At 47.6% G+C, this 25,526-nt stretch overlaps 1 protein-coding gene across 1 annotated transcript in view; it reads left to right on the top strand.

Annotated features, from left to right (window-relative positions):
* The window catches only part of POU2F1 (POU class 2 homeobox 1), an 85,916-nt gene that overhangs the window by 52,309 nt on the left and 8,081 nt on the right, over positions 1-25,526 (top strand). Inside the window, exons 3-10 of the mRNA XM_049777592.1 lie at positions 10,977-11,077; positions 12,427-12,480; positions 14,174-14,293; positions 17,401-17,589; positions 18,703-18,829; positions 19,882-19,976; positions 20,702-20,875; positions 24,774-24,915. Coding sequence (XP_049633549.1) covers positions 10,977-11,077; positions 12,427-12,480; positions 14,174-14,293; positions 17,401-17,589; positions 18,703-18,829; positions 19,882-19,976; positions 20,702-20,875; positions 24,774-24,915 — 1,002 coding nt within the window. The remainder of the gene's footprint in view (positions 1-10,976; positions 11,078-12,426; positions 12,481-14,173; positions 14,294-17,400; positions 17,590-18,702; positions 18,830-19,881; positions 19,977-20,701; positions 20,876-24,773; positions 24,916-25,526) is intronic.

Genomic DNA, 25,526 nt, shown 5'->3' on the forward strand with positions numbered 1-25,526 from the left:
ATGACAGATCTACGTTTTCTCTTTGAGCCTCCATCCAGTTTCCTCTTTGAGCATCTGTCCAGTCTCAGGTTTGAGTCATTTCACAGGCTGAAGTGATGTGGTGAACCCTGTGTAAGCTACACTCTCACCTAGCAGCAGCCATGTTCTGCGTGAGTGTTAATCGTGTTAATCCGTTCAGGAAAATGACATCCAGCCATGAGTCGTCCTAAAGTCTGTGCAAGGCTTGGGGTATCTGGACAGAGCTGAGGGGATGTGCCTCTTTCTGATCTGCCCTTTAATTTGGATATTCATTTAAAAAAAGATGCTTGATTAATTTCATGATCAGGAAGATATTAAGATCATATAAACAAGAAAACTGGGCCTCTGTGACATGTCTCCGTACTGTGACTTGGGTTTGATCCTTACAGAGAAGATGCCAGGGTGTCCTAGGTCTGGACTAACCCAATTCTGTTCAGACCGGGGCCGCAGGCACTGAGCTGACCCTCTAGAAGGGGCTTTTCACCGAAGACTCCGAGTTTTCCCACAAGACTTTCTTTGAAAGTGAACGGGCAAGCTATGCCTGAGCTGTCCTTGGAGATGGTGGTCTCTTTATCCCTCCATACATTGTGATCCCTCATTTTCCTCTGCTCATTTGTCCAAGACTTGCCATCTAGCCCTTCTGATGCCCATGCAGACCTGGCCCGTTTCTTTCCTCCCATGTGTGGCCTTAACCTTGTGCAGCCCATCCTCCATTACCTTGTCTCAGTGCAGGGGTCTGTGCTTGGTGTGTGAGGTGAGTTTCAAGAGAGGGCCCTGGGCTCTTGTGCCACACACAGCTTTTCTCATCCAAGCCACAGTCCAGGAGGAGGGGCCCAACTGGTCAGTTGACAGGACAACCGCCCTAGGACATAGCATGTGTGAAGGGAGGCGCTGGCTATGGAGGCTGGAAGTCTGAAGCTGTTCAGGCCAGTTGGCTGCTGCCTCCTGAGCTCATCCTGGAGCACCTTCCACACACTGCAAGTAAAGAGTCCTCCTCAGAGTCCAGTTGTGGCAAAAACCCACCAGGAAATAAAGCAGGACTGGGATTTACACGTGCACCTGAGGCCCTAGGAATGGCTGTAAATTAGAGCTGACATTAAAGCCATGCATGTGTTCTGGTCTAACACCGTTTATGGGGTGACAGAAAATAAATCTTAGCTGCAGAGTCTTTGCCGAAGCAGAATTTCCTGGCCTGCTTTAACATGGATGGTGGCAGCATGGATATTTTGTTGTGAAATGTTACTGCAATTCTGTTCCTGGCCGAAGATGGGCCTCAGGGTTATTCTGACATGGAGTCTATTGGATGGCTGCTGGGATACCTGCAAGCTGATGTAATACAAACACACCAGTTCCAGCTGGGCAGCATGGGTTGTCAACTCCCTGTGGCATCCTCCAAGCTGTCCAAGACCCGGAATGGAGAAAGTGGAAGATGGTGTTATCTTGCCCAAATAGTGCCCTCTTGGGTTACTGGAGCAATAGCACATCACCTTGCACGTAGGCCACCCAGGTTCAATCCCTAGCATCCAGATGATGCCCCGGAGCTCTGGCAAGCTGAGGATAGAACCTGGGTCAGCTGTTTGTGAGGCAAACACCCTACCTGAATACTGTCACTTCCACCTGGGAACGCTGTTTTCTACACCTGGGCCAAATGCAGCCATGAGTACCTCCCCTTTCCACCCTGGCCAGTCTCCCTTCGATTTTCTGTCTCTCCAAATGCTTTATCCAGGCAGTCACCCTGTAGCTGTCCAGGTACACCCATGTCTGTGATACACATTAATCTTTATTCCAATATACTGTACAGTGGCTCCACTCCACCTTGGCATCGCCCGCCCTCCTGCTTGTCTGTTCAGCTTCCAGTGTCCACTGTGATTTCTACCTGTCAACCATTGTGCAGTTAAATGTGGCACACAGGGAGCTCGGGGAGGCTGGAGCCCCAGGAGAGAGCCGGGTAAGCAGTATAGGTGTTTTTTGATAGTCCTAGATGCCATGGTCCTAAGGCCAGGTGGGTAAAGGTGGCTGTGGGAATTCATGCTGTTCCTTCCAGGCTTCCCTGTTTGCAGAGTACCCACCTCTGTCTCCTCCATCTCTGCCTCTGCCCCACTCCTACTTCCACTGTCACAGTGCTGACTCCATGGGGTGCCCTGCCTTCTCTTATAAAGGCTGTTAGGATTAGACTGAGGCCACTCAGATAATCAAGGATAATCTCCCCATCTCAAGACCTGAGCATAATCAGGTCTGCAAGGCCCTTTTCACATCAAGGTAACTATCAACCCCTGGGATTAGGTTGTAGCCTTTGAATGGCCATTGTTCTGCCTTATCACAATGCTTTATCCTAAATTAAATTTGATCTGCAGTGTTGGGAAAGGAAAGAAGCTCTTTTAAGGTTTTACAGGTAGGGAAACCATACCCTTTTCATGTAAAACAATACTGGACAGGAGCCTGGGAGGTAGTACAGCAGGTAAGGGCGCTTGCCTTGCACATGGTTGACCCAGATTCCATCCCATAACCCTGAGCCCTGCCAGAAGTGATCTCTGAGTACCGCCAGGTGTGGCCCAAAACAAAACAAAACAAAAAGAAGTACAATAAAACACACAAAAAAACCCAAACCCCAGCAAACCACTACTGGACAGGAATTAGTGCCTTGCTTGCTCTAAGGAAGGACAGGCTTCTTCAACTAAATGTCCACCCCATCTATTCGCCTCCTCTGTCTATCAACCCTGTGCCCTGCCTCTTTTACTGACCTAACGGGTGACTTAGGAGGTCTGGGTAGCTCTTTAGCTGTGCTGGCTCAGGTGCCCTGGGAGCCACTCCCGGCAATACTCAATTTACCATATTTGCCGGCGTATAAGATGACTGGGCGTATAAGATGACCCCCTAATTTTGCAGTTAAAACATAGGTTTAGGGGCTGGAGAGATAGCATGGAGGTAAGGCATTTGCCTTTCATGCAGGAGGTCATCGGTTCGAATCCCGGCACCCCATATGGTCCCCCGTGCCTGCCAGGAGCAATTTCTGAGCCTGGAGCCAGGAGTAACCCCTGAGCACTGCCGGGTGTGACCCAAAAACCACAAAAAAAAAAAAAAAAAAAAAAAAAAAAAAAAAACATAGGTTTAGGCCTATATTCGCTGTATCACACAGAACGTTCCTGTGCTGCAACTTTATGTACCACAGTGAGCCAATCACAACAAGCAAAGGTTCAAAGGTTATACAGTAATAGACTTCCTCTCTGACTCTGGCCAATCTGAGCAGGCTTTTTACAGTGTAGATTCGGGTCCAGAACATTGTCTAATTTGCATGCATAAAAAGCCTGCTTGGATTGGCTGAGTTAGAGAGGCAGTCTGAGCAGCCTTGCAGTGATTGGTGCAGGATCGAGTTGGAAAATTAGTTTTGTGGTAATATTCAGACATTTTTCGTTTAGCGGCATATTGAAACATTTTTCGGGATATACTCGGTGTATAAGACGACCCCCGATTTTCGGCTGACTTTTTTGTTTCAAATGTCGTCTTATATGCTGGAAAATATGGTAGGTGCTAGGACCTAGAGGTCTAAGGTGGCCGCAGTGCTTGGAATGAGACATGTGGCAAAATGGTTTCAGATGCCTCTGTTTTGTTGTCACCTTAGGCCTCCCGGATTGGAATTTCTGCCACCTCTTTACCAGGGAACACTCTCCTGAAAGCTAGTGTCCTGTTTTCAGCTTGATACCCTTCCCTGCCTTTATCATGTCTAAAACCCACCCCAAATTTCTCTTTGAGGCCTCTGTTCTGCACTGCCCACAGTGTGTTTACAGGCGTGGCATGGCCAATGCATATGTGATGGGGGCCTTGGGGCCTGAGCAGCGCAGCTTGAAGGAGGGGGATCACTCTGTCCTGAGGAGTTGAGAAAGAGGCCCCTTTCATGGTCTCTAGGGTGTGTGATGTCAGGACAAGCTAGTGAGGGCTCACACTGGTCTCTAGGGTGGGTGGTGTGGGCAGAATTCATTGGCAGCCCCTTTGGCTCTTGCCTCTGCAGTGACAGAACTTTCCAGTCAACTTCAACGACCCACTTCCTGGAGGTCCATGATCCCTGATTCTGCCCCCCTGATTCCTGAATCTGGATCAGTTGGAAAACACCTCCTCCTCTCGAATTCTTGCTCTCCATCAGAGGTCCCAAGTGTACTCGGAACTGCCCTGCTGTCCTGTCCCAGCCACTTGGCTTCCTGTGTACTTTATTCGAGATGATACAATCCCTGCTGTTTATGGAAGCTGAGATATGAGCAGGGCCTATCTGTAAAACCATGACCCACGATTATCAGTGAATTTCACTCTGCCTTCCTTAGTCTGCTGGCAAAGAGAAATCTTGAAACACTGAACATTTTCATTTGATAGACTGGATCGAAGGAGCAGTAGGTGATAGGTTTCTTGAATAGTTCAACAGTCTAGAGTTGCTGGATGGTGAAAAATGAACTTTCATATTTGAGAATGTCTTAGACCTTCATTCGTGAAATGGTTATTTTATTTTTAGTATTTCCACACCCTGGCTGAATCTCACTCTGCTGGGCTTCATGTAGGTTATAAGTGGTTTATTCCCTGAGCATCTGAGGGCGTAATAGGCAAAAGGACCTTTCGTTGTTGTGTTTCTGGCATTTAGAACAGCTCTTGGTGGATGGTAGATGCTTGTATATAATTCTTTTTTTTTCTTTTTTTTTTTTGGTTTTTGGGCCACACCCGTTTGATGCTCAGGGGTTACTCCTGGCTATGTGCTCAGAAATCGCCCCTGGCTTGGGGGGACCATATGGGACGCCGGGGGATCGAACCACGGTCCGTTCCTTGGCTAGCGCTTGTAAGGCAGACACCTTACCTCTAGCGCCACCTTCCCAGCCCCTGTATATAATTCTTGATTGAATGACCAGATGCTGCGTCCTTTCTAATTCAATATTTGTCACATCCATACTCAGTAAATGTTGAAATATTTCTGCAGTAGGCTCTTTGTTTTTTTATATCTGGAATTCTTGGTTCTACTTGAAATTATGTTGTTCCTTATACCTAGATAATTATATAAAAATAGAAAATGCACACAGCAAAAAGTCTTGTCTCACTGCAGAGAGATGACTCAGCCCCAAATTTTGTTTTTAGGTTTTATGCCTAATAATAGATTTGTCAAAAGCTATTCCCTGCAAAGATGAAAAACAAACATTGAAAAAGAGAAATTTGTTTTGAATTTAAAAGTAGGTAATTCTGCTGGTTAAGAAGTTAATGATTTAGGAAGGTGGGAATAGTCCCTCTATTCAGTTTTCAAAAAAGATTAAAAAAAAATATGCTGAGGGGCCAGAGCAATAGTACAGTAGGGAAGATTCTTGCCTTTCACTTGGCTGGCCAAGGTTTGATCCCTGGCATCTCATATGTTCCTCAGAGCACTGCCCAGTATAATCCATAAAAACAAAAAAAAATGTGTATATATGTGTATGTATGTGTATATATATATATGTATATATACACAAACACATAAGTTGGGACTATTGAGATAGTATATTGGTTAAGGCATTTGCCTTGTATGAGGCCAGCTTGGGTTCAAACCTAGCATCATACCAGGCCTCAGGGCATTGCTGGGCCTGAGGGACTGAGCTCAGCCTGGGTTTACTCCCTGTTCCTGAGTTCTCTTCACTCTCAATTTGGTTCTTTCAGCAGCATTTGGGCTCCTTTGCTCTCTGCTGAAATTTTAGGGTGAACCTGGGGCTAGAGTGACAGTACAGCAGACAAGGAACTTACCCTGCACACAATTGACCTAAATTCAATCCTCAATCCCTGCCACCCCATATAGTCCCCCAAGCCCTGTCAGAAGTAATCCCTAGCACAGAATCAGGAGTAGTAATAGTAAGCCCTGTATACTGCAGGTGTGGCCTCAAAACAAAACAAACAAAAAAAAAAGTTGGAAAGTACCTGTCTGTTTCATACTTCAACCTGAGGAAGAAAGAGAAGGAGACGGAAAATAACATGTTGAGATCTCATTATTGGCTTTTGTAGGAATCCAGCTATAAGTGTGTTTTTATATCTTTAAGTGTTGATGACGACACTTATGAAACACTCCCCTGTAACTACCAACAGAGGGTAGTTGGGACTGGGATATTTATAGAGAGAGTCTGCCAGTTGGTGGCATGGGGCCCCAGGAGGCCAGCCTGGAAGGCCTGCTGGCTGGCCTACCTGCCTACCTGCCAGCCTGAAGCCGCAGTGGATTCAAGTCCAAAGAGCCTGTCTTCTGCTAGCCTGACTTTCTGCTTAGCTCAGGAGTCCTCAAACTATGGCCCGTGGCTCACATGTGGCCCACAGAGGACATTTATCTGGCCCACAAGGTGTTTTTGCTGCAGCCTGTCCCCTAGCAGCTGACATCCGCAGTGCACATGTGTAGGATGTGCCCCGCAGTCTATGACTCCTCTCCTTCTCTGTCTCTCAACTCCTCTCAGTCTTGGGCAGGGGTCCTCAAAATACAGCCTGCTAAAAGCAGGCCCATAGATTCCATTGAAATACTGGTAAGTTTGTTGACTTTACTTATTCTTCATTTTAAAAATTGTATTTGTTCCCGTTTTGATTTTTCTTTTTACTTCAAAATAAGATATGTGCAGTGTGCATAGGAATTTGTTCATAGATTTTTTTTAACTATAGTTTGACCCTCCAACAGTCTGAGGACATTGAACTGGCCCCCTATTTAGAATGTTTGAGGACCCCTAGCTTAGCTGCTGCTTCTACTTCTGCTGTTGCTCCTGTGCCCCTGTGTTGTTTGGTGTCTTGGTACCTTGTGTCTCTTACTCCAGAATATCTCTCTGTCTCTGTGTGTGTCTCTCTCATTCACTCACTCTAGCGCACTCTACTTCTCATTTTGTTACAGCTTTGAATACTTGGGTCAGTTTATATCAGAACTAGGGACTCTATACTGTTGAGTTCTTCAATCAATGAACAGTTATTCAGCTTTGTGTTTATTATTTAAAAAATCAAATCAGTGGGTCTTGCTTTTAGAATTTACTATCTTTTGGGCCTGGAGAGATAGCACAGCGGCATTTGCCTTGCAAGTAGCTGATCCAGGACCAAAGGTGGTTGGTTCGAATCCTGGTGTCCCATATGGCTCTGTGCCTGCCAGGAGCTATTTCTGAGCAGACAGCCAGGAATAGCCCTTGGACACCACCGGATGTGACCCAAAAACCAAAAACCAAAAAAAAAAAAAAAAAAAGAATTTACTACCTTTTGGGAGAGCTACCTAGAACTTTGTATTTTTGACGTGTAATAATTGCTGTTAATATTTTAATAATTAAATTGGATTTTGTGTCATGCTCATTCTAATAGACCTATAGATTCCTTGGGCAATTCCACACACATAATCACAAGAGCATATATTTTCCCCAAGTTTTGTCACTCTCTTGCCCAAGCCTTTTCCTAGCTGATGCTTTGGCATATTTCTGACCAACATGCATTTGTTTTTTTTTTTTTTGATTTTGGGTCACACCCAACAACGCTAAGGGATCACTCCTGGCTCTGCACTCAGAAATCATTCCTGGCAATCTCGGGGGACCAAATGGGATGCGGGGAATCAAACCACCATTGGTCCTGGGTCCAGCTGCATGCAAGGCAAACGCCCTAACACTGTGCTATCTCTTCACATGCACTTGTAATTAAGTGAAGAATAGTCTTTCTAGCTTCGCCTTTATCATCTTTGTTGTGTTATTACTGAATTTTACAGGTTTTTTTCTTCTTTCTTTAAGAGACAGTAAGATTCCTGCTGCCCTTTGATGCATATTGCAAGTCACATTGATTCATGATTTGGGGAAGGATGGTGCTGGGGCCATATCCTGCCGTTTTCAGGGGCTATTCCTGGCTCTCTACTCAGGGGCAACCCCTGTGATATCAGAGATTCAAGTCAGGGTCAGCAGCCACGGCCATGGCCACATGCAATACCAAGAGATACCATTTAAAATGGAGTAAAATGTGTTTCTTTTTTTTTTTTTTTTTTTTTTTTTGGGTCACACCTGGCAGTGCTCAGGGGTTATTCCTGGCTCCAGGCTCAGAAATTGCTCCTGGCAGGCACAGGGGACCATATGGGGCGCCGGGATTCGAACCGATGACCTCCTGCATGAAAGGCAAACGCCTTACCTCCATGCTATCTCTCCGGCCCCAAAATGTGTTTCTTAATCCTCTCTCCCTCAGAAAAATTGGTAAGATTGGAATTATGTGCTCCTTGGATTTGGGGAAAGCAGAATACAGTGGCCTAGATGTCTTGTTTCCTACTGGGGAAGAATTTTGCCCAGTGATTCAGCTGTTTTTATTTACTCTTGGACTCTTGATCATTTTCTCTTTTCTAGAGTTGGCCACTTGGAAGTTTTAACTATTGGTACAAAGTTTATTGGTTTATAATAATCCCCTTTTAGTAGCTATGTCATTTTGTACTACCCCTTTTATTTGCCTTAATTTTGATTGTGTGCTTCTCTTATTTTCTTGTTCTATCTTACAAGAAATCTGGGCATTACTTCTTTTGAAATAATTTTTTAAAGCTAATTGTTGTTTATTTTTGTTTATTCCTTCTCTCTCCCCTCTCTGTCTCCCCTGTCTTTCTCTCCCCCTCTTTCTCTCTCTCCCCTCTCTGTCTCCCCTCTCTCTTTCTCTCTTTCCCCTCTCTTCTCTCCCCTCTCCTCCCTCCCCTCTCCCCTCTCTTCTCTCCCCTCTCCTACTTCCCTCTCCCTCTTCCTCTCCCTCTCCCTCTCCCTCTCCCTCTCCCTCTCCCTCTCCCTCTCCCTCTCCCTCTCCCTCTCCCTCCCTCTCTCTCCCTCCCTCTCTCTCTCTCTCTCTCTCGCTCTCTCTGTCTCTCCTCTCTCTCTCTCTCTCTCTCTCTCTCTCTCTCTCTCTCTCTCTCTCTCCTCTCTCTCCCCTCTTTCTCCCCTCTCTTCAGCGCTCAGGGATATCAGGGGTTACTCCTGGCTCTATGCTCAGAAATCACTCCTGGCAGGTTCGAGAGACCATATGGGATGCCAGGATTTCAACCACTGTCCTTCTGCCTGCAAGGCAAATGCCTTACCTCCATGCTCTCTCTTCATCCCCTTTTCTGTTCTCTTTAGTCATTTCTTCCTTGCCTCTTTATCATTGATCTCTGTGCCAACTAACCACTCAGTGGATCATCCTCGATTCTTCCTGTCCCAGATATCCCAGACACTCCAGTGACCTTCTCCCTCCTGCTGTCCCCTCTGCCCTAATTTGAGACATTTTCACTCTTCTCATGAGCTTGCAGCCTCCATGAGCTATCATATGGGATCGAGGACCCTGTTTCTTTCAACCATCTCCTCTTGAACTTTCCACTTTGAGATTCTTTCACCTTTTTCCTCACCAATAAAAAGCAAATGAAGAAGCTCATTGCTTCCCTTCTGGTCACCTCTGGCTTCTCTGAAGTCTGACATTCTCGTCTCCTCTCTGGAAAGCTAATGGGTGGGAGAGGACTGGTGTCCCTTTCCCCACAAGAAAGAGTCCACACCTGTGGTCCTTTACCCCTTCACTCCTGTTGCTGCATCAGCACCTCATTGAAAAGCATCCTCCTTCACTGCAGCTGCTTTCCCTCCTAAACCTCACTTTACCTGCATTGTCGACTTAACTAGCATCAGAAAAGATGCCCTCAGACCCTTCCCACAGAAGCATTGCCTGAGCGAGTAAAGAGTGTTATGGCTGGGCTCAGTCCTGGGGTACTGGAAACCATCCCTCTTGAGGCTGTAGTAATTTGTGTCATACAAGGGGATCATTTTTATGGGAACATCAAAGGAGCACCTTGTGTGGCTTCCCCAAAGTAAAATATTTGCCTGTTTCCGCTTTCTAAACTGTCATCTCTTTTCACTCTGTTCATTTATTTACTGTAGCATGAGCACTCTTCCTAATGGCTTAACGGTATTAAAATCTTCACCCAGTAATGATTTCCCGCACAGAGAATGCCAGAGTAAGCGACTAATGAATGACAAAACGTGCGTCTTCAAGTTGGATGTGGCTGGTGGAGTGACCCTAATTACTCGAAATTTTATTTTATCCTAGTTTCTCATTACTTGACGCATGTGGTAGCCTTTAAATTCATTAAACAGGGGTGGGGAAAATTTCATTAAGTGGCTCTCCAGGTCACTCTACATTTTCTATTTATGGGAAATGGTGAGGGGAGCCATACGGGAATAAACATCACAGGGAGGGGAAATACCTGCTCACCCCTTCCTGAGGATCCCAGAAGATCCTTAGTTCTTGTCAAAGAGGTGCATTGGCTTGACCAGCAGGAGAGAGAACCTTCCAGAAACACTCACTGTGCTCTGATGGACCCACCTGCATGTGCACAGGCTAGGGGGTTGGGTGGGATTGGGGAGTTCATGTGCTGGAAACGGAGGCCTGGTCTCATATCCCTGGGCCCAGAGATTCCTGCAAATTTCTCCAAGCTCCAATTTATAGTGCTATGTGTTCTAGAGCCCTAAGATATGGTCTGGGCTCCAGGAAAAAGGTTCTGGCATTTGCACTGGCAGGACACTCAGGATTCTAGCATAGCAGCTTGTGCATGTGAGTGGAGGAAGGCATAGAAGCCTCTGGCCTTGCAAAAGGTTGCTCCTGCCGCTATACCATGTTGTACACTAAAGCTCTTGGGAGTCCACCTGCCTTGGTGTTGCCAGTGTCCGCCATGAACTATCCTCTGTCACAGTCCAGATTCAAGAATGAATAGGCCCCAGCCCATCTCCTTGCTTTTGTCCTTTCTTAGAGTCTCTGGCTAGTGCTGATCCAGCATTTCCCTCCCACCTCAGATCCCTGCGGAGTCAATGGTGTCGGGGCGCCTGTTCTGCGGCCCTTCTCTAGGAGGGGGTTCCTTTTACTCCTTTTTACTCCTTTCTCTCCCTTTGGAGGCCCTTATCTTAGAGAGCCTTAAAAAGCATGGGCCAGGGTGATTGGGTTGGCTGTTGCACCCCCTAATCCAGGCTCTGCTTCCATTCCAGGCACCCAGACCAACGGCCTGGACTTCCAGAAGCAGCCTGTGCCTGTGGGAGGGGCCATCTCAACGGCACAGGCACAGGCTTTCCTGGGGCACCTCCACCAGGTGGGCTGTTGGGGCCACGGGAGGAGGGGGCCCAGAAGGGGGGGCTCCTAGGCTGGTGCTTTGATGTTTCTTGCACAGTGTGAGGGTCACTGTGTGTTTTGCTGCTCCCTTGATGGTCCAGCTCTGGACCCCGGCTGTGTAAGAGAGAGCAGGCCTTGTGAGGCTCTGTAGGCGTAGGTGAGTCTGGGCAGCCACTGATACAGTATGGGATCACTGAGACTCTGGCCATGAGGGACCCCAGCTCAGAGCTTCTCCTTTACCCATCAGTGACCCAGAGCCACGCTCAAAGGGGGAGCCTCCTATTGAGGGCCCAGAGGGTGCTGCTGTGGCCTTGTCTGGCCTATGTGGGGCCCTCCCCTCCCTGTCTCTCATTCACAAGCACTGCTGAGGAGTGGCCCCCCTCAAAAAAAATTGGTTCCACCCTTCCAGTGTGTGAATTTTTCCTAAATCTAAACATGCTCTGGATAATTTGAGACAAGCTGCAACCAGAGTTTAAAAGTTTCAGCTGTGCAGGGGTTGTGTGTGTGGACGCATACACATGTATATGTACATGTGTGTGGGGTGCATGTGTGTTTGTACACACATGCACACAAGTATGTGTGTCACCTTGGAGTATACAGGGGATTTTGAGAACTAGAATAAGTAGCTAAGTTAGATCTTTTACTGTGAGAAAAAGGTAAACCAGTAGCTCATTCTCAGGCATCCTTTTTATTCTGAGCTATCCCCACTGGTATTCAGGAGACCATGCCAGGAAAAACCTGGGCCACAGGCGTACCTCAGGGGTTCTGTGCTGGGTGCACTGGGTGGAATGAAGCCCTGAACTCCAAACACTCCATAAAAACTCACAGGATGTCCCAGCTTTCCCTCACATAGGAGCTGCCGGCCCAGTGCTGCTGACTCCTGTGGGAACCCGCTTCAGAAAAGGAGTGTTCATAGGTCTTTTCTGGAAGGAGTGAGGGAGCTGGGCGCTTATGCAGAAAGGCTTTTTGTTGTTTTTATTGGGTTTTGGGGCCACACCCAGAGGTGCTCAGGAATTAACCCTGGCTCTGTGCTCAGGATCACTGCAGGAGTCTGCAGGCTCGGGGGACCCTATGGGACACCAGGGATCAAACCCGGGTTAACTGCATATAAGGCAAGTGCCCTCCACAATGTACCGTCTATCCAACCCCTATACAATTTCAGCCCCAGAAGAGATCTCTGTGTTCTCAGCCTATACTTGGGGGCATCCTCTTAATAGAGACTCATGGGGGACTTATTGCTGGTAGTGCTGATAGTTCTCATGGTAGCCTCAGCCAAGGGGTGTTAGACTGTTAGACTAAATCTCCCCCTCCCCGATTCTCTGCTCACAGGTCCAGCTCGCTGGGACGAGTTTACAGGCAGCTGCCCAGTCTTTAAATGTACAGGTAAGCTGGGACTCTGGGTTTCTGTAAAACAGGTTCATTTTTTCAGAAACTGGATACTGAGCACACAATTATTTTATGGTAGAAAATATTTGAAACGTTATTTGGAAATTCAAGAACCAATAATCATTGCCATTATTGAAAATTGGCCTTGTATCAGGCCACCATGAAGGAAACATTTACTCTCAGGCTTTTCTTTGTAAGCTCAGTCAGCCTACTTCTTTTTTTTTTTTTTTTTTTTTTTTTTGGCCACACCCGGCGATGCTCAGGGGTTACTCCTGGCTGTCTGCTCAGAAATAGCTCCTGGCAGGCACGGGGTGGGGGTGGGGGCGGGGGACACCATATGGAACACCCGGATTCGAACCAACCACCTTTGGTCCTGGATCGGCTGCTTGCAAGGCAAACGCCGCTGTGCTATCTCTCCGGGCCCTCAGTCAGCCTACTTCTAAGGTTCACAGCTCTGGCACATATCCTGAATCAATGCAGAATGATATCCAGGTGCCCTTCTGCTACTTCGAAAACTCTTCTCTTTGTTGTTTGGCATGACTTGGAGAAGCCTCACAGCCAAGAAAAGGCCTCTGCATGGGGAGAGAGGGTTGAGGTTTGAGCATATTCTGCCTCCAAGTGGCCACAAGCCCAATGGCATGTCACCCCTCATCTGCCAGGGCTCATTGTTCCGTACCTTAGTTAAGTGGGGGGAGTTTAGTAGGTTGCTCTGGGAGGTGTGGGTCTAAGGACATGGACTCTATAGGTGGATTAGGCTACAGAGAGTCAGGCTTGAAAATAAAAATCTGGCTTCTTTGCCTCCTCTACATGGCAAAACCCACCAGGTTTTTTGGGTTGTTCCCAAATAGCCCAGCCCACCTGCTGTTGTCTTTGAGCAGTCCTGAAGGAGCGGGGTCCAGCTCATGACTCAAGGCCTGGGGTTGTGAGTCCTGAGCCCTATGGAATGTGGACCCCAGAACACAGGCATGCCAGAGGCGCCCAGTGAAGGGGTAAATGTGACCTTCCTGATGGAGGGAGAGGCAGCGGGTTGCCATGGTGAGCTGTCAGCCCTGGGAGATGTTGGCAAACAGGCCGCCTCTCCAGGGCCTCATGTTTGCAGTCCTGCGCTGTAATTATCTCACAGTGACTGGCAGAATTAATCAGAGCCTTGATGTTAATTAGCCTTGCTGCAGTCTCCCAAACAGGTGGTGGGAAATATGTAAATAGATGCAGAATTTGAATGCTCCGCATAACCAGTTTTAATTACCATGAAATGTCCTGCCGGAGCATTGTGTGTGCAGCTTTGTGGGCCCCTGAGCCTGTAGGGGACATGGTGGAAGATGCCCAAGGCATCTAAACCCCCCTGAGGCACAGAACATGCACCTGGAGGGACCTCAGAATGGCTTCTCCCTTGCTCTCATTTCCAGAGCTGGGGGCACTGACTACTCAGAAATTCTCTCCTTTTCTGGGTCACTAGATCATTTCTCTCTTCCAAGAAATCCTAGGTGCTGTATTGCTGGCCTGGTAAAACAAACAAACAAACCAAAACACTTCTTATGACAGTGCGGAGATTAGTGAGGTTTGTAAGAAAGAAAAAGTGAAACCAGGAAGTCCATGACTCAGCCCATGTTTGAAATTGCTATAAAATGTGAATTTGGGTGTTTATCATGAAACTAGCTTCTTGGTATCTCTGTTCTTCCCCTCACCGCAGTCCAAGTCGAATGAAGAGTCAGGGGACTCCCAGCAGCCAACCCAGCCAACCCCACAGCCCCCCGTGCAAGCCGCCATCACTCAGCCCCAGCTCATGCTGGCTGGGGGGCAAATCACTGGGGTAAGTGCTGGGGGCAGGATGGCATCTTGGGGTCACCTGCCATTGGCAGGTTGAGGGGTGGGCCAGAGACTTATGTACCACCTGCTTCCAGGACTAGTTCAGGAACCTTCCATAGTGTAAGCAGCCCTGGAAAACGAGTTCTGGTGCTGCCAGGATTTTAGGTCTTCATCAGGTGAAGCGCCTGCTTTGATTTCTTTTCCTTTTTTGTTTTTGGGTCATATCCAGTGATGCTCAGGGCTTGCTTAGTACTGGTTATGTACCCAGAAATCACCGTTGGCAGTGCTCAGAACACCATATGGGATGCTGGGGATCCAACTCAAGTTGGCTGTGTACAGGCAAATGCCCTCCCCACTGTGCTAATGCTCCAACTCCTGCTTTTATTTCTTGGCTCAGACCACACACACTGCTGTCAATGTGCTTCCTTCATCTCCCCGATTCTCCCCATCAGACAGATGTAAAAAGCCCCCCCAAGTCCTTACAGAGATGAAATGGCAGCATTTGCCATGTACTAGTCAATAAATGTCGCATGTGTTTAGGTAATCAATTGGTCCTGGTGAATATATTAACTTTAACTTTTCAGCTGTCTTTATCATAAGACTACATTAAAAATCAATCCCAAGGGGAAGACTTGGCAGGCCCCCAGCCATCCTTGTCTTTTTCCCCTGACTCCAGGCCTTCCCTGGGTGCCAGCTCAGATGGCCAGAAGTGGGTTCAGGTGGACTCTTTGGGGTCCTCAGGCTTCCCCCCTCCCTCCATACTCCAGTGGGGAGGTGCATGGGGAGGAGGGCGGCCAGATATCTGGCTTCCGGTTTCCTCTTTGATTCTGGAGGCCAGCTCGTGCCAGGTATGGGGTTTGGAGAGGCTCCATGCCGGAGGCCTTCTCCCTAGCCTGGGAAGTGCTGGGAGGCTTGACAGGCCCCCAGCCGTCCCTCTCTTTTTTCCCTGGACTCCAGGCCCTCCCTGGGTGCCAGCTCAGATGGCCAGAGTGGGTTCAGGTGGATTCTTAGGGGTCCTCAGGCTTCCCTCCTCCTTCCGTACTCCAGGGGGGAGGTGCATGAGGAGGAGGGTGGGCAAATATCTGGCTTCCGGTTTCTCCTTTGATTCTGGAGGCCAGCTCTTCCCAGGTATGGGGTTTGGGGAGTCCCCATTCCGGAGGCCTTCTCCCTAGACTGGGGAGTGCTGGGATGCTTGGCAGGCCCCCATCCATCCCTCTCTTTTTCCCCTGACTCCAGGCCTTCCCTGGGCACCAGTCCAGGTGGGTCATCAGGCTTTCCCCCTACCTCTCCCTACAGTAATGGGAATGCACTTTGGGAGGAGGGCGGGTCATTCTAGCATTGGTTTATGTTGGGACAGTCACTGGAAATTTTTTTTCCTTGGTCTCCTATTGACAGTATTGTATGCATATAGTTTATATATGCATAATATCCAACTTGTATTGTGACCTTGATACTGCCCTACAAAGTTCATATCTAATCTTTTACTGCCTCAGTCCCAACCCTTATTTCCCCCCATCTTCCCATGTAGGTGCAGCTCATGACATGAAGCTCAACACATAGAGTGATGAGCGCAGTTAGAGAAATAACTACACTGAAAACTATCATAACAATGTGAATAAATCAGGGAACTAGAAAGCCTGTCTTGAGTACAGGTGTGGGTGGGGTGGGGAGGAAGGAGATCTGGGAAATTGGTGGTAGAAATCTTGCACTGGTGAAGGGGGGGTGTTCTTTATATGACTGTTATCATACAACTACAATCATATATACAATCATGGTGTTTAAATAAAGATAATTAAAAAAAGAAAAGAAAAAAATCATTCCCAAGGTTGAGAAGTTTCCTGAGATTTACTGTTGAAAACTTTTTGTGGCTTCTTGGGCGCCCCCTCCCCAGGCTTTGCTGGGATCTCTAACCAAGACAGATATCTAACCTCTGTTCTCTCTCTTGGGCTGTACTGCATTTGTTTCAAGCTTGTAACAGTCTTTATGGTTGTACTTGTCTCCAGGGTTTAAATAGTAGCAGCTCACAAAATCTAAGTTCAGGTCAAGTTCAGCTGCTCAATTTCTTCTAGACTAGGTTTCCATCACCTCCAACTGCAAATTATTTTTCTGCTTTATTTTTGTGACGCACATGTTAAGGCTGCAAACTTCCAGCTCTGGTTTGATGTGCTCTGTGTCTGATTAAAAACATTCTTGGACAGGGGCCCAGAATGATAACACGGCAGCAGATAGGGCGTTCATCTTGCATACAACAGGTCTGGGTTCCATCCCTGTCATCCCATAAGGTTCCCCAAGCCTTCTATGAGTAACCCCTGAGCATCGCCGGGTGTGGCCCAAAAATCAAAACAAACCAAAAAAAAAAAAACATTCTTAGAGCTGCCCTGCAGGGTGCTCAGTTTGGGCCTGGCTCAGAGCCTCAGAATTGTGCCCCAAAGTGGCTGCCCCTGAAGAGGCCCGTCTTGTGGACAAGAGCACCCAGAGCAGGCCAAGTTGCTTCGCCCGAGGATGTGATATGAGGGGTACTCAGGTCGCACCTTTCAATCTGCTCTCACCACATTTCCTGTTCCACTCTTCAGGCCTGGATAGAGGTGGGCAGGCAGTGACTACAGTAACCAGAGCAGGTCCCTGTGGCTAGACTCTGATTGGGCCTGGCACGAGGACTCAAGTGTGGAAAAGGAGCTGCTATCAGCACCTGTTTCCCAGGGATGATTTAGGCAGAGAACCACTGTTTTCATAGAGGAAAACATAAGGGGCTGGTGAGGATACTTGGGGATGAGGCCAGGAGGCTCCAGACAGAATGGAAACAGGCACTGGGAAGAGATCATGCCAATGGGAACAGTTGGGCCTTACCTGTTCTGTCCCAGGCAACCCAGCAGGCATCTGACTGATGTCTCCTGTGCCCCGGGTTGAATGGGTGGATGTGGCTTTTCAGAGCCAGGCCACGGTCATTTTCTCTCTTTCTAATTACTGGCTAAATGCCCCTCTTTGGCCTTAGCCCGATGGCCCTGGACAAGCCCATGGGACTAAAAGTATGTGGCAACAACCGCCCTGTTCATATGCGAGTCATGGCGATGCCCCCCCCCCCAACTGTGCTTCTTGTCTCCTTTCGCCCAGCTGACCCTAACACCTGCCCAGCAGCAGCTCCTGCTCCAGCAGGCACAGGCACAGGCCCAGCTGCTGGCAGCCGCTGTGCAACAGCATTCGGCCAGCCAGCAGCATGGCGCAGCTGGGGCCACCATCTCCGCCTCTGCTGCCACACCCATGACGCAGATCCCCCTGTCCCAGCCCATCCAGATTGCACAGGTGAGCACTGAGGCACTGGGGGGGAGGGAAGGGGGATGTTGTATGTGATGCTCATAACTTGTGTCTTTGCAGAACTGCCTGTTTGTAGTGACTTAGCAGTTCCCAAGAAATTAGCTGGGTGACTGTTTATTGTAATTAGCTAATTACTGAGGCAGGGGGTGCTCACGGCTCTGCCCTTTCCAGGGCCAAGTACCCTGAAATGCCCACCTCTGATTTAGGGGATGCTGACAAGATACCCCAAGGGAAGGGACCATGAAATCCTCTGCCTTGAGGCAAGGGAAGGTCTCCATGGCCTTAACAGCTGGGTGGGGGGGGAGTATTCTGAGATTGTCAGCTCACACTGCACCATTGCTTTATCCCCAAGAAGACCCAAAAACATCCTCCTGTTGTTACTGGGGTCTGGCTAGGCTGAGGATGAAAGAAGGACCGTCAGGTGGAACTATAGAAACATTTCTTGTCCCAGGGCCACTTTTTTTTTTTATCCTCCCTAGCTATTTACAGTGCCCAAGAGGTGAGAGATCATTTACATTAAAGCTCTGTAAACATTACAGAACATGAGGCTGATTCTTGTTGATGAATTGGGGATCCAATTTTTATAGAGATAGCTGATAAGTTTTTTTTTAAGTTTATTACATTGTTTTCTTGTCCAAGTTTAACTGGAAAGTGGCAGTTTAATAAATCATTACATCTGTTCTAATTGATTGATACAAAACTCAAATCTAGTAGTCTCCACTTTCCAATTGAGAAAAATCAATCTGGTATTTCTAAGTCAATGTGGTTTTTCCCTCACTTGATTTTTACAGATCTGCCTTGCTTCTTTCCTTGTGACTCTGGGCCTACACAGCTGTCCCTATTGATACTGAGAGAATTTAAATAGCTGAAATTTAGACTGAGTATCTGCCAGCACTGCCCTGCAGCATAGGCCCACGAAAGTGTGTGGATCATTGGAATAGTTCCGGGCTTTTCCACACCCCATTGGGCAATGGGTGGGGGGTATGAAGTTTGGACACTGCTTTATTGGGGTGGGACAGGATTCATCCCCCAGGAGACCCTTCTGGCCTTTGCCCCTTTCTGATCTTGCAGGACCCTATTTGTCTTATTCTGATCTTGCAGGACCTGCAACAGCTACAGCAGCTGCAGCAGCAGAACCTCAACCTGCAGCAGTTCGTGCTGGTGCATCCAACCACCAACCTGCAGCCAGCCCAGTTCATTATCTCCCAAACACCCCAGGGACAGCAGGGTAAGCATTGCCCCCAATCTTGGGGTACCCCTTCCTTGATGTGCCCAGTCACTTGGAGCTCTGTAATCCTACGGAGGATGTGGTTGGCTTGGCCAAGGGCAGCCTCTCAGCCTGTTTGGCCAGAGACAAAGGAATCCCTCAGTGGTGTAAAAATGTCCCTAGTCCCTCGAGAAGTGTTAAAAATGGGACCCACTTGTGAGTTGTTGAAAAGCTTCTTGGAGAATGAGAGTTTCTCATTTCTGTGGGAAAGAGGGCTGTGTTTAAGGTAAGGGAACAGAATCTGTGTGACAGGGCACAGTTTATTTATTATTGTATTATTATTATTTATTTTGTTTTATATTTTGTTTTGGAGCCATGCTCAGAGTTATTCCTGGCTATGCATTCAAGGATAGTTCCTTGTGATACTGGGGGACCCTATGGGATGGTGGGCTCAAACCCAGGTCAGCTACATGCAAGGCACATGTCCTCCCTGCTGTACTATCAAGCTGGTCGCTGCTGCTTTGGAGCCATACCCCATGGCACTTGGGTTACTCCTGGCTCTGCACTCACGGATCCCTCCTAGTGGGCTTGGGGAACCCTTTGTGATGCTGGAAATTGAGCCCCAGTTGCCTTGCATGCAAGGCAAGCACCCTTCCCATTGTTCTGTCTCTCCAGCCCCTCACCCTGCATTCTTTTAAAACTAGATCCTTCTGTGCTCCTTCCTGTACTTGTGTCTCTAGTGGATTCTGGGCCTCGATGTTGAGGTCATTCTGGCATATCAGGGGGACTCCCATCACTTCTCCCCACATCCTCTCTCAGAGTGAGCTTTGTCAGTCTGAGAGGTTATTCGGGCTGTGCCAGAGACATTTGTCTTATTGCTTATTGTACTCTGTTCTCTTGGCACAGTCTGGTCTGTCAGATCTGAATGTCAGGCAGCTGAGGCAGATGAGGGATTTGAAGACCACTGGGCCACCAGGAGAGCTGCTGGGAAGTCTCGCTCCTCATCCTTGCTCGCTCTGGCTGTGCCCAGAGCATCTTTAATGGATCTGGTGTGGCCTGTTTGTGTCTTCCAGGTCTCCTACAAGCGCAGAATCTTTTAACTCAACTACCTCAGCAAAGCCAAGCCAACCTCCTGCAGTCACAGCCGAGCATCACCCTTACTTCCCAGGTGCGCCTCCTCCTAGGGCTGTGTTCAGTTAGAAATGCACCAGAGCTCCCAGAGGAATAGCCCAGCTGGTATGCAGGAATAGACAGGGGACAGTTGAGCCTAACACTAGGGAAGACAGTACCACCACGTTGCTTTGAGAGGGAGGAAACTTCTGGAAGTGGATGATGAGGCAGACTGCTTGGGAGGAATCTGCTCTTCTGTGCTCCCTTCCAGTCAGTCGCATCCTGGTGTTTGATGGGGAGTGATGGACTAAAATGCATGTTAAACACATTTGTGTCAGAAATAAGGCAGTGAGCAGAGCAGATATATCATGGTGGGGTGGGGGGAAGAGTAAGAGAGAGAGAGAGAGAGAATGTTAGTGTGAATGAATGAATGTGTGTTTTAATATGTGTGAGTGTGTGTGTTGGGATGTTTCTGTGATAACAAAAACCTCAACTGCCCCCTGCCCTCTTCCCATGCCCTGACGGTGTAACACTGAATCTGGAGGATGCACTCCTAGTTATGGAGCATCTGAGATGCCCATCTGTAGAGCTGTGGTAGGAGCCCCATCCTGCCTCTACTCTTCTCGCTCACTCTTGTGCCTTCATCAGTGTTGCTGGTTCTTCAGAATGCTACAGAAAGAAGCAGAACTGTTTGCTGGATATGGGTGCTTGCTGCACAGGCCCATTGTAATATGACTTTGTGTGTGTGTGTGTGTGTGTGTGTGTCTGCTTCTTCCCCAACAGCCAGCAACCCCTACACGCACGATAGCAGCGACCCCAATCCAGACACTTCCACAGAATCAGTCGACACCAAAGCGTATTGATACCCCCAGCTTGGAGGAGCCCAGTGACCTAGAGGAGCTTGAGCAGTTCGCCAAGACCTTCAAACAAAGACGAATCAAACTTGGATTCACTCAGGTAGGACTGAGCAGCTGGCATGGGCTCCCCTTCAGCCCACCGTCGCATTGACCTACTGGGATGGTTTCTCAGTGGGTGTTGTCTTGACAAGTGAGAACAAGTGGATCCTGTTGCTATTTTATGGTTGCTGTTAAATTAAAACCTGTAGGATTTCTTGGGGCCAAAGCAATAGTACAGTGGGTCATATGTTTTCCTTGCACACACCCTGCCTGAGTTTGATCCCTGTTACACATTATGGTCCTCTGAGTACTGCCAGGCACACACACACACACACACACACACACACACACACACACACACACACACACACACACACCTCTGTTTCATCTAGAACACAGACCTCTGCAATTATAGTCATATCAGTAAATGGGGAGGGGGTTATAGTACTTTACTGTAATTTAGATAAGATTGTAGTTGTATTCAAGGAGATGATAATGGTGGGCAAAGTGACTGTACCACCACTGCCAAGGTGCCCTCCACGTTGTCACCTCTATACCATTCCCTGTCACCTCCCGTCTAAACCCCACCCTAATCTCCCAACTAAAGGGTGAGAATTTGAAAGATGATTTGGAAGGGAGCGAAAGAACTGTAGAAATAGTATGATTGTTTGAAGAACAGTTCTATCTTGGCTGTGTGTGTGTGTGTGTGTGTGTGTGTGTGTGTGTGAGAGAGAGAGAGAGAGAGAGAGAGAGAGAGAGAGAGAGAGAGAGAGAGAGAGAGAGAGAGAGAGAGAGAGAGAGGAGAGAGAGAGAGAGAGTCAGAGTCCATCACTGAGCAGTCACAGAAGCTGAGAGGGAAAAGGCTTGTTTACAGTCAGGTTTTGGAGGATGGAATGGAACACAATGCATGCAGACAACACGCACCCAAACTAGTTAGGTAAAAATCTATAATGAAAAATCCAAGTAAATTTTTGTAAACATTCCCGAGCAAAGGGCTTTGAAAGTGGAATTCAATTGGCCTAACAGGCATTGAGTACATAGAATTTAGGCTCCAGGCCCCATCACTGCTGAACTGTGATTGTCCTATCACAGGTAACACTTTCAAAGCTGGACAAGAAAGGATCAGAGGTCCCCGTGTCCACAGAATGACCTGATCTCATTAGATGGATGGCATTTGGGGCATAGATTAGATCGTATGTGTGTATAAAACAAGAAAAAATAACATCTTCTTTCCAGAAATTAGAATTACTACTTGGAACTTAAACCACTACAAAAATATTTGCCCAGTTATTTTCTGGGGAACCTCCGTATACCCACACCACTCCTGTAGACTTAGCTCGGGAACAATGTGTGTATTTGAATGTATATGTTAGGGGATACAAGTGTATTTGTGTACACATATGCATATATGTGAGTGTATGTGTTAGTGTGCATATGAATGAGTATGTTTGCATGTGTGTATGTGAGTGTAGAGAGACACATGAATTATTTCAGTTTCTTTGGTTATTTATTTTTACTCAAAGAAACACATTTTATACTGGGAATCTAAGATGGTTTTTAAATTAATGTGACTTCAGGTAAAATGCACTTATATTTGTGCAACTTGGTTTGTGAAAAGAAGTCATAACAGTTGGGAAGATCTATCCCTTCTGAAGCATCTTAGGAGCAATAGGACAGCAGGAAGGGCATTTGCCTTGTACACAGCCAACCCAGTTTCTATCTCAGGCATCCCCAAGCACCACCAAGAATAATTCCTGAGTACAGGGTAGCCCCTGAGCATTGTCAGATGGTGACACCCCCCCCCCAAAAAAAAAGGAAAGAGGATTATGGCTAAAACAGAATCAACAGGGAGCATTTAGCCAGCAGGCTTAAAGAAGTGCGTGGCTGGCATGTTCAGCCCTGCCTCTCCTTGAGGGTAAGAACTCTGTTCTTAGCTTCTCTGGCCATGGTAGCCCATCTCAAGGTAAAGACTTCTGAAACACTAACTTTTACCCCTGTAGTGACTTGGCCCGTTAGGGCCATTTGACCCCACATGTTGTCTACGCTGGCTAGTGCCTACTCTCTCCTCTGCTCCCAGTTTTCTTGGCTCCTTTTTGTTCAGAATTACTTTGCCTTCCAGATGACAAACTTCACATGCTTTGATCCACTATTGAGATGTGTGACCAGAGCAGGGCAGAGAAAACCGTCTTTGTGGGTTTTGAGGGGGCCACACCTGGTGGTGCTCAGGACTGATTCTTTGCTCTGTGCTCAGGGATCACCTCTGGTGGAGGTTGGGGGACCATATGGTATGATTGAATTCAGGTTGGTTACTTGCAAAACAAGCACCTTTCCCTCTGTGCTCTTATTACAGTCCCACAGTCTTTGTTTTTAACCTGCATGCCTCAGTTGAAGGCAGCTTTTTATCGAATCAACTTATTTCTGCATCTGCATTGAGGGGAAAGATGGCTATTCAGCTACCTATTGTCACAAAAGAAAAACCCTAGTCTCTGAGTAAATAAATGCTCATCATGCACAACCCCCTCAGTGGTGCCTTCTGATCACATCATTGCTGAACATGTCGATACTAATTAGAAGACGAGCCGTAGTATGACCTTTTCCATCATGTGCCACATTTCACTAATCATTCTTTTGCTCTTTTCAAATGAATCTCCAAGGGACATAATAAAGCACCAGTTCTGAGTTAGCTGCTGAGGCCATGTGCTTACTTCGAGGTGGTTGTGAGTACCAAAAGTGTTAAGCTCAGCACATCTCACACGAATGAAAATTGCTGGCCTGCCTGGAAATAAGACTCCCAATCCCCTCCAGTAGGAGACCCCCTTGCTAGCTCTTATAGTCCCACCTCCACCCCATGAATGGCATCCACAGCTTGGATGAACTGAGCTTCCACATCCACCTTACTGGGCCTGGTTCCTACATTTTTCCACTATCCAGTGAGATGATAGGTGGAGCTTAAAGGTGCCTCTTTACCTGATCTCCCACCTAAGGCAGGTGCTGATGAGCACTGTGGGATTTGAAAGGTCAACAATAGAGGGGAGGCCCGGAAAACTGGGGTGATCCTCACTCAAAGCCACTGTTTGTTGTTGGGCCCTGTAGGCTGTCAGTCGGTCTCTCAGCCAACCTGGGGTTGTGGCCGAGGAGTGGCACCTCCCTCATCTCTCTCGCTAACTTAATTGAAACGAGCAGCCAAATCATTCCAGCACCGCACAGCTCTGAGGACAGGCTTTCTGTGGCTTTAACAAGAGCCGTTTGGCTGGCAAAAAGCACTGCAGACATTTCAAAGGGTGCAGGCGAGGAGAGAGATATCTTTTGTAAAATATTCAGCGGCGCATTGTTCTACTGCTATGAGGTTACCAACTTTCCATTGTCTGAAAAGGTTTGTCTAAATGGGTCAAACCTCTCTGCTGTGAGTTCCTTTCTCTGTCCTGCTCACAAAAATCGTCTTTTAGAATACCTGTGTTTTGTAACTAACTTTGAAATCCAAATGAGGGATGGAAAATAGATTTTTTTTCTTTTTTACTACTTCTAAAAATACTTTACAGGAAACAAAAAGAAATGGCCTAGGAATTTCTGAATTTTTTTTTTTTATGCCAAGTTGGACTGGTTCAAAAATACCCACTGCGATCTTAAGAGTTCTGGCTGGCTATTAATCCTGTAGCTGATATTAGGAAGCTGATCCCTTTGGTTGTCCGTTAAGGGGTGTGTGTAGCTTGGCGCTCCCTTTTAAGACTTGGTAGAGATATTAGATATCAGGATTATTCCATGAGGTAGCAGGAAATGAATGACTTGAACCCCAGAACTAAAAAGAAGTATTTTGCCAATTGCCATGGTCACAGCTCGGCCTAGGCCCGCATTTCATGAGCCCAAGAAGTTAGGGTGTGCTTATGCTCTCCAGGAGGTTGGGGTGTGCTTTCCATGGTCATATGAACCTCTTTCTGCTCCCTTTCTCCTCCCCCTTGCAGGGCGATGTTGGGCTTGCGATGGGTAAACTATACGGAAACGACTTCAGCCAAACCACCATCTCCCGTTTTGAAGCCCTGAACCTCAGCTTTAAGAACATGTGCAAGTTAAAGCCCCTTCTGGAGAAGTGGTTGAATGATGCAGGTGGGTGCTCAGGCCCACAGGGTGGTTGCAGATGAACTTGGGTCTTCCTTCCTATCAGGGGTCCTGGGGCCACTCGCAAAGACACTCAACAGCCAGGCTTCAGGGCCAGAGTGAGAGGACAGCAGGGAGGGTGCTTGCCTTGGATATGGTCAACTTGAGTTTGATCCTCAGCATACCATATCACCCCCTGAACCCTGCCAGGAGTGACCCCTGAGCATTACTGTGTGTGGCCTCAAAACAAAACAAGTCCCCCAAAAAACACTCAGAACAAAACCAAAAAAGGAGGGGGTGGAGTGATAACATAGTGGTAGAGTATTTGCCTTGTATGCAGACATCCCGGGACGGACCCAGGTTCAATCCCCAGCATCCCATATGGTCCCCAAGCCTGCCAGGAGCAATTTCTGAGTGAAGAGCCAGGAGTAACTTCTGAGTGCCACCAGGTGTACCCAAAAAGAAACAAACAGGAAAAAAAAAACATACTGAAGCTTAGATGGTGGGGCTCAGACCTCTTTGCACTTGGAATGCTTGGGGTGACCAAGTGGTACTAGTGATCTAAGTGGAGCCAGTCACCCTCACCCTGAACACACTCTCTCCAGCCAACTTTGCCTTTT

The sequence above is a fragment of the Suncus etruscus genome, chromosome 7, assembly GCF_024139225.1.
Source record: "Suncus etruscus isolate mSunEtr1 chromosome 7, mSunEtr1.pri.cur, whole genome shotgun sequence".
NCBI lineage: Eukaryota > Metazoa > Chordata > Mammalia > Eulipotyphla > Soricidae > Suncus > Suncus etruscus.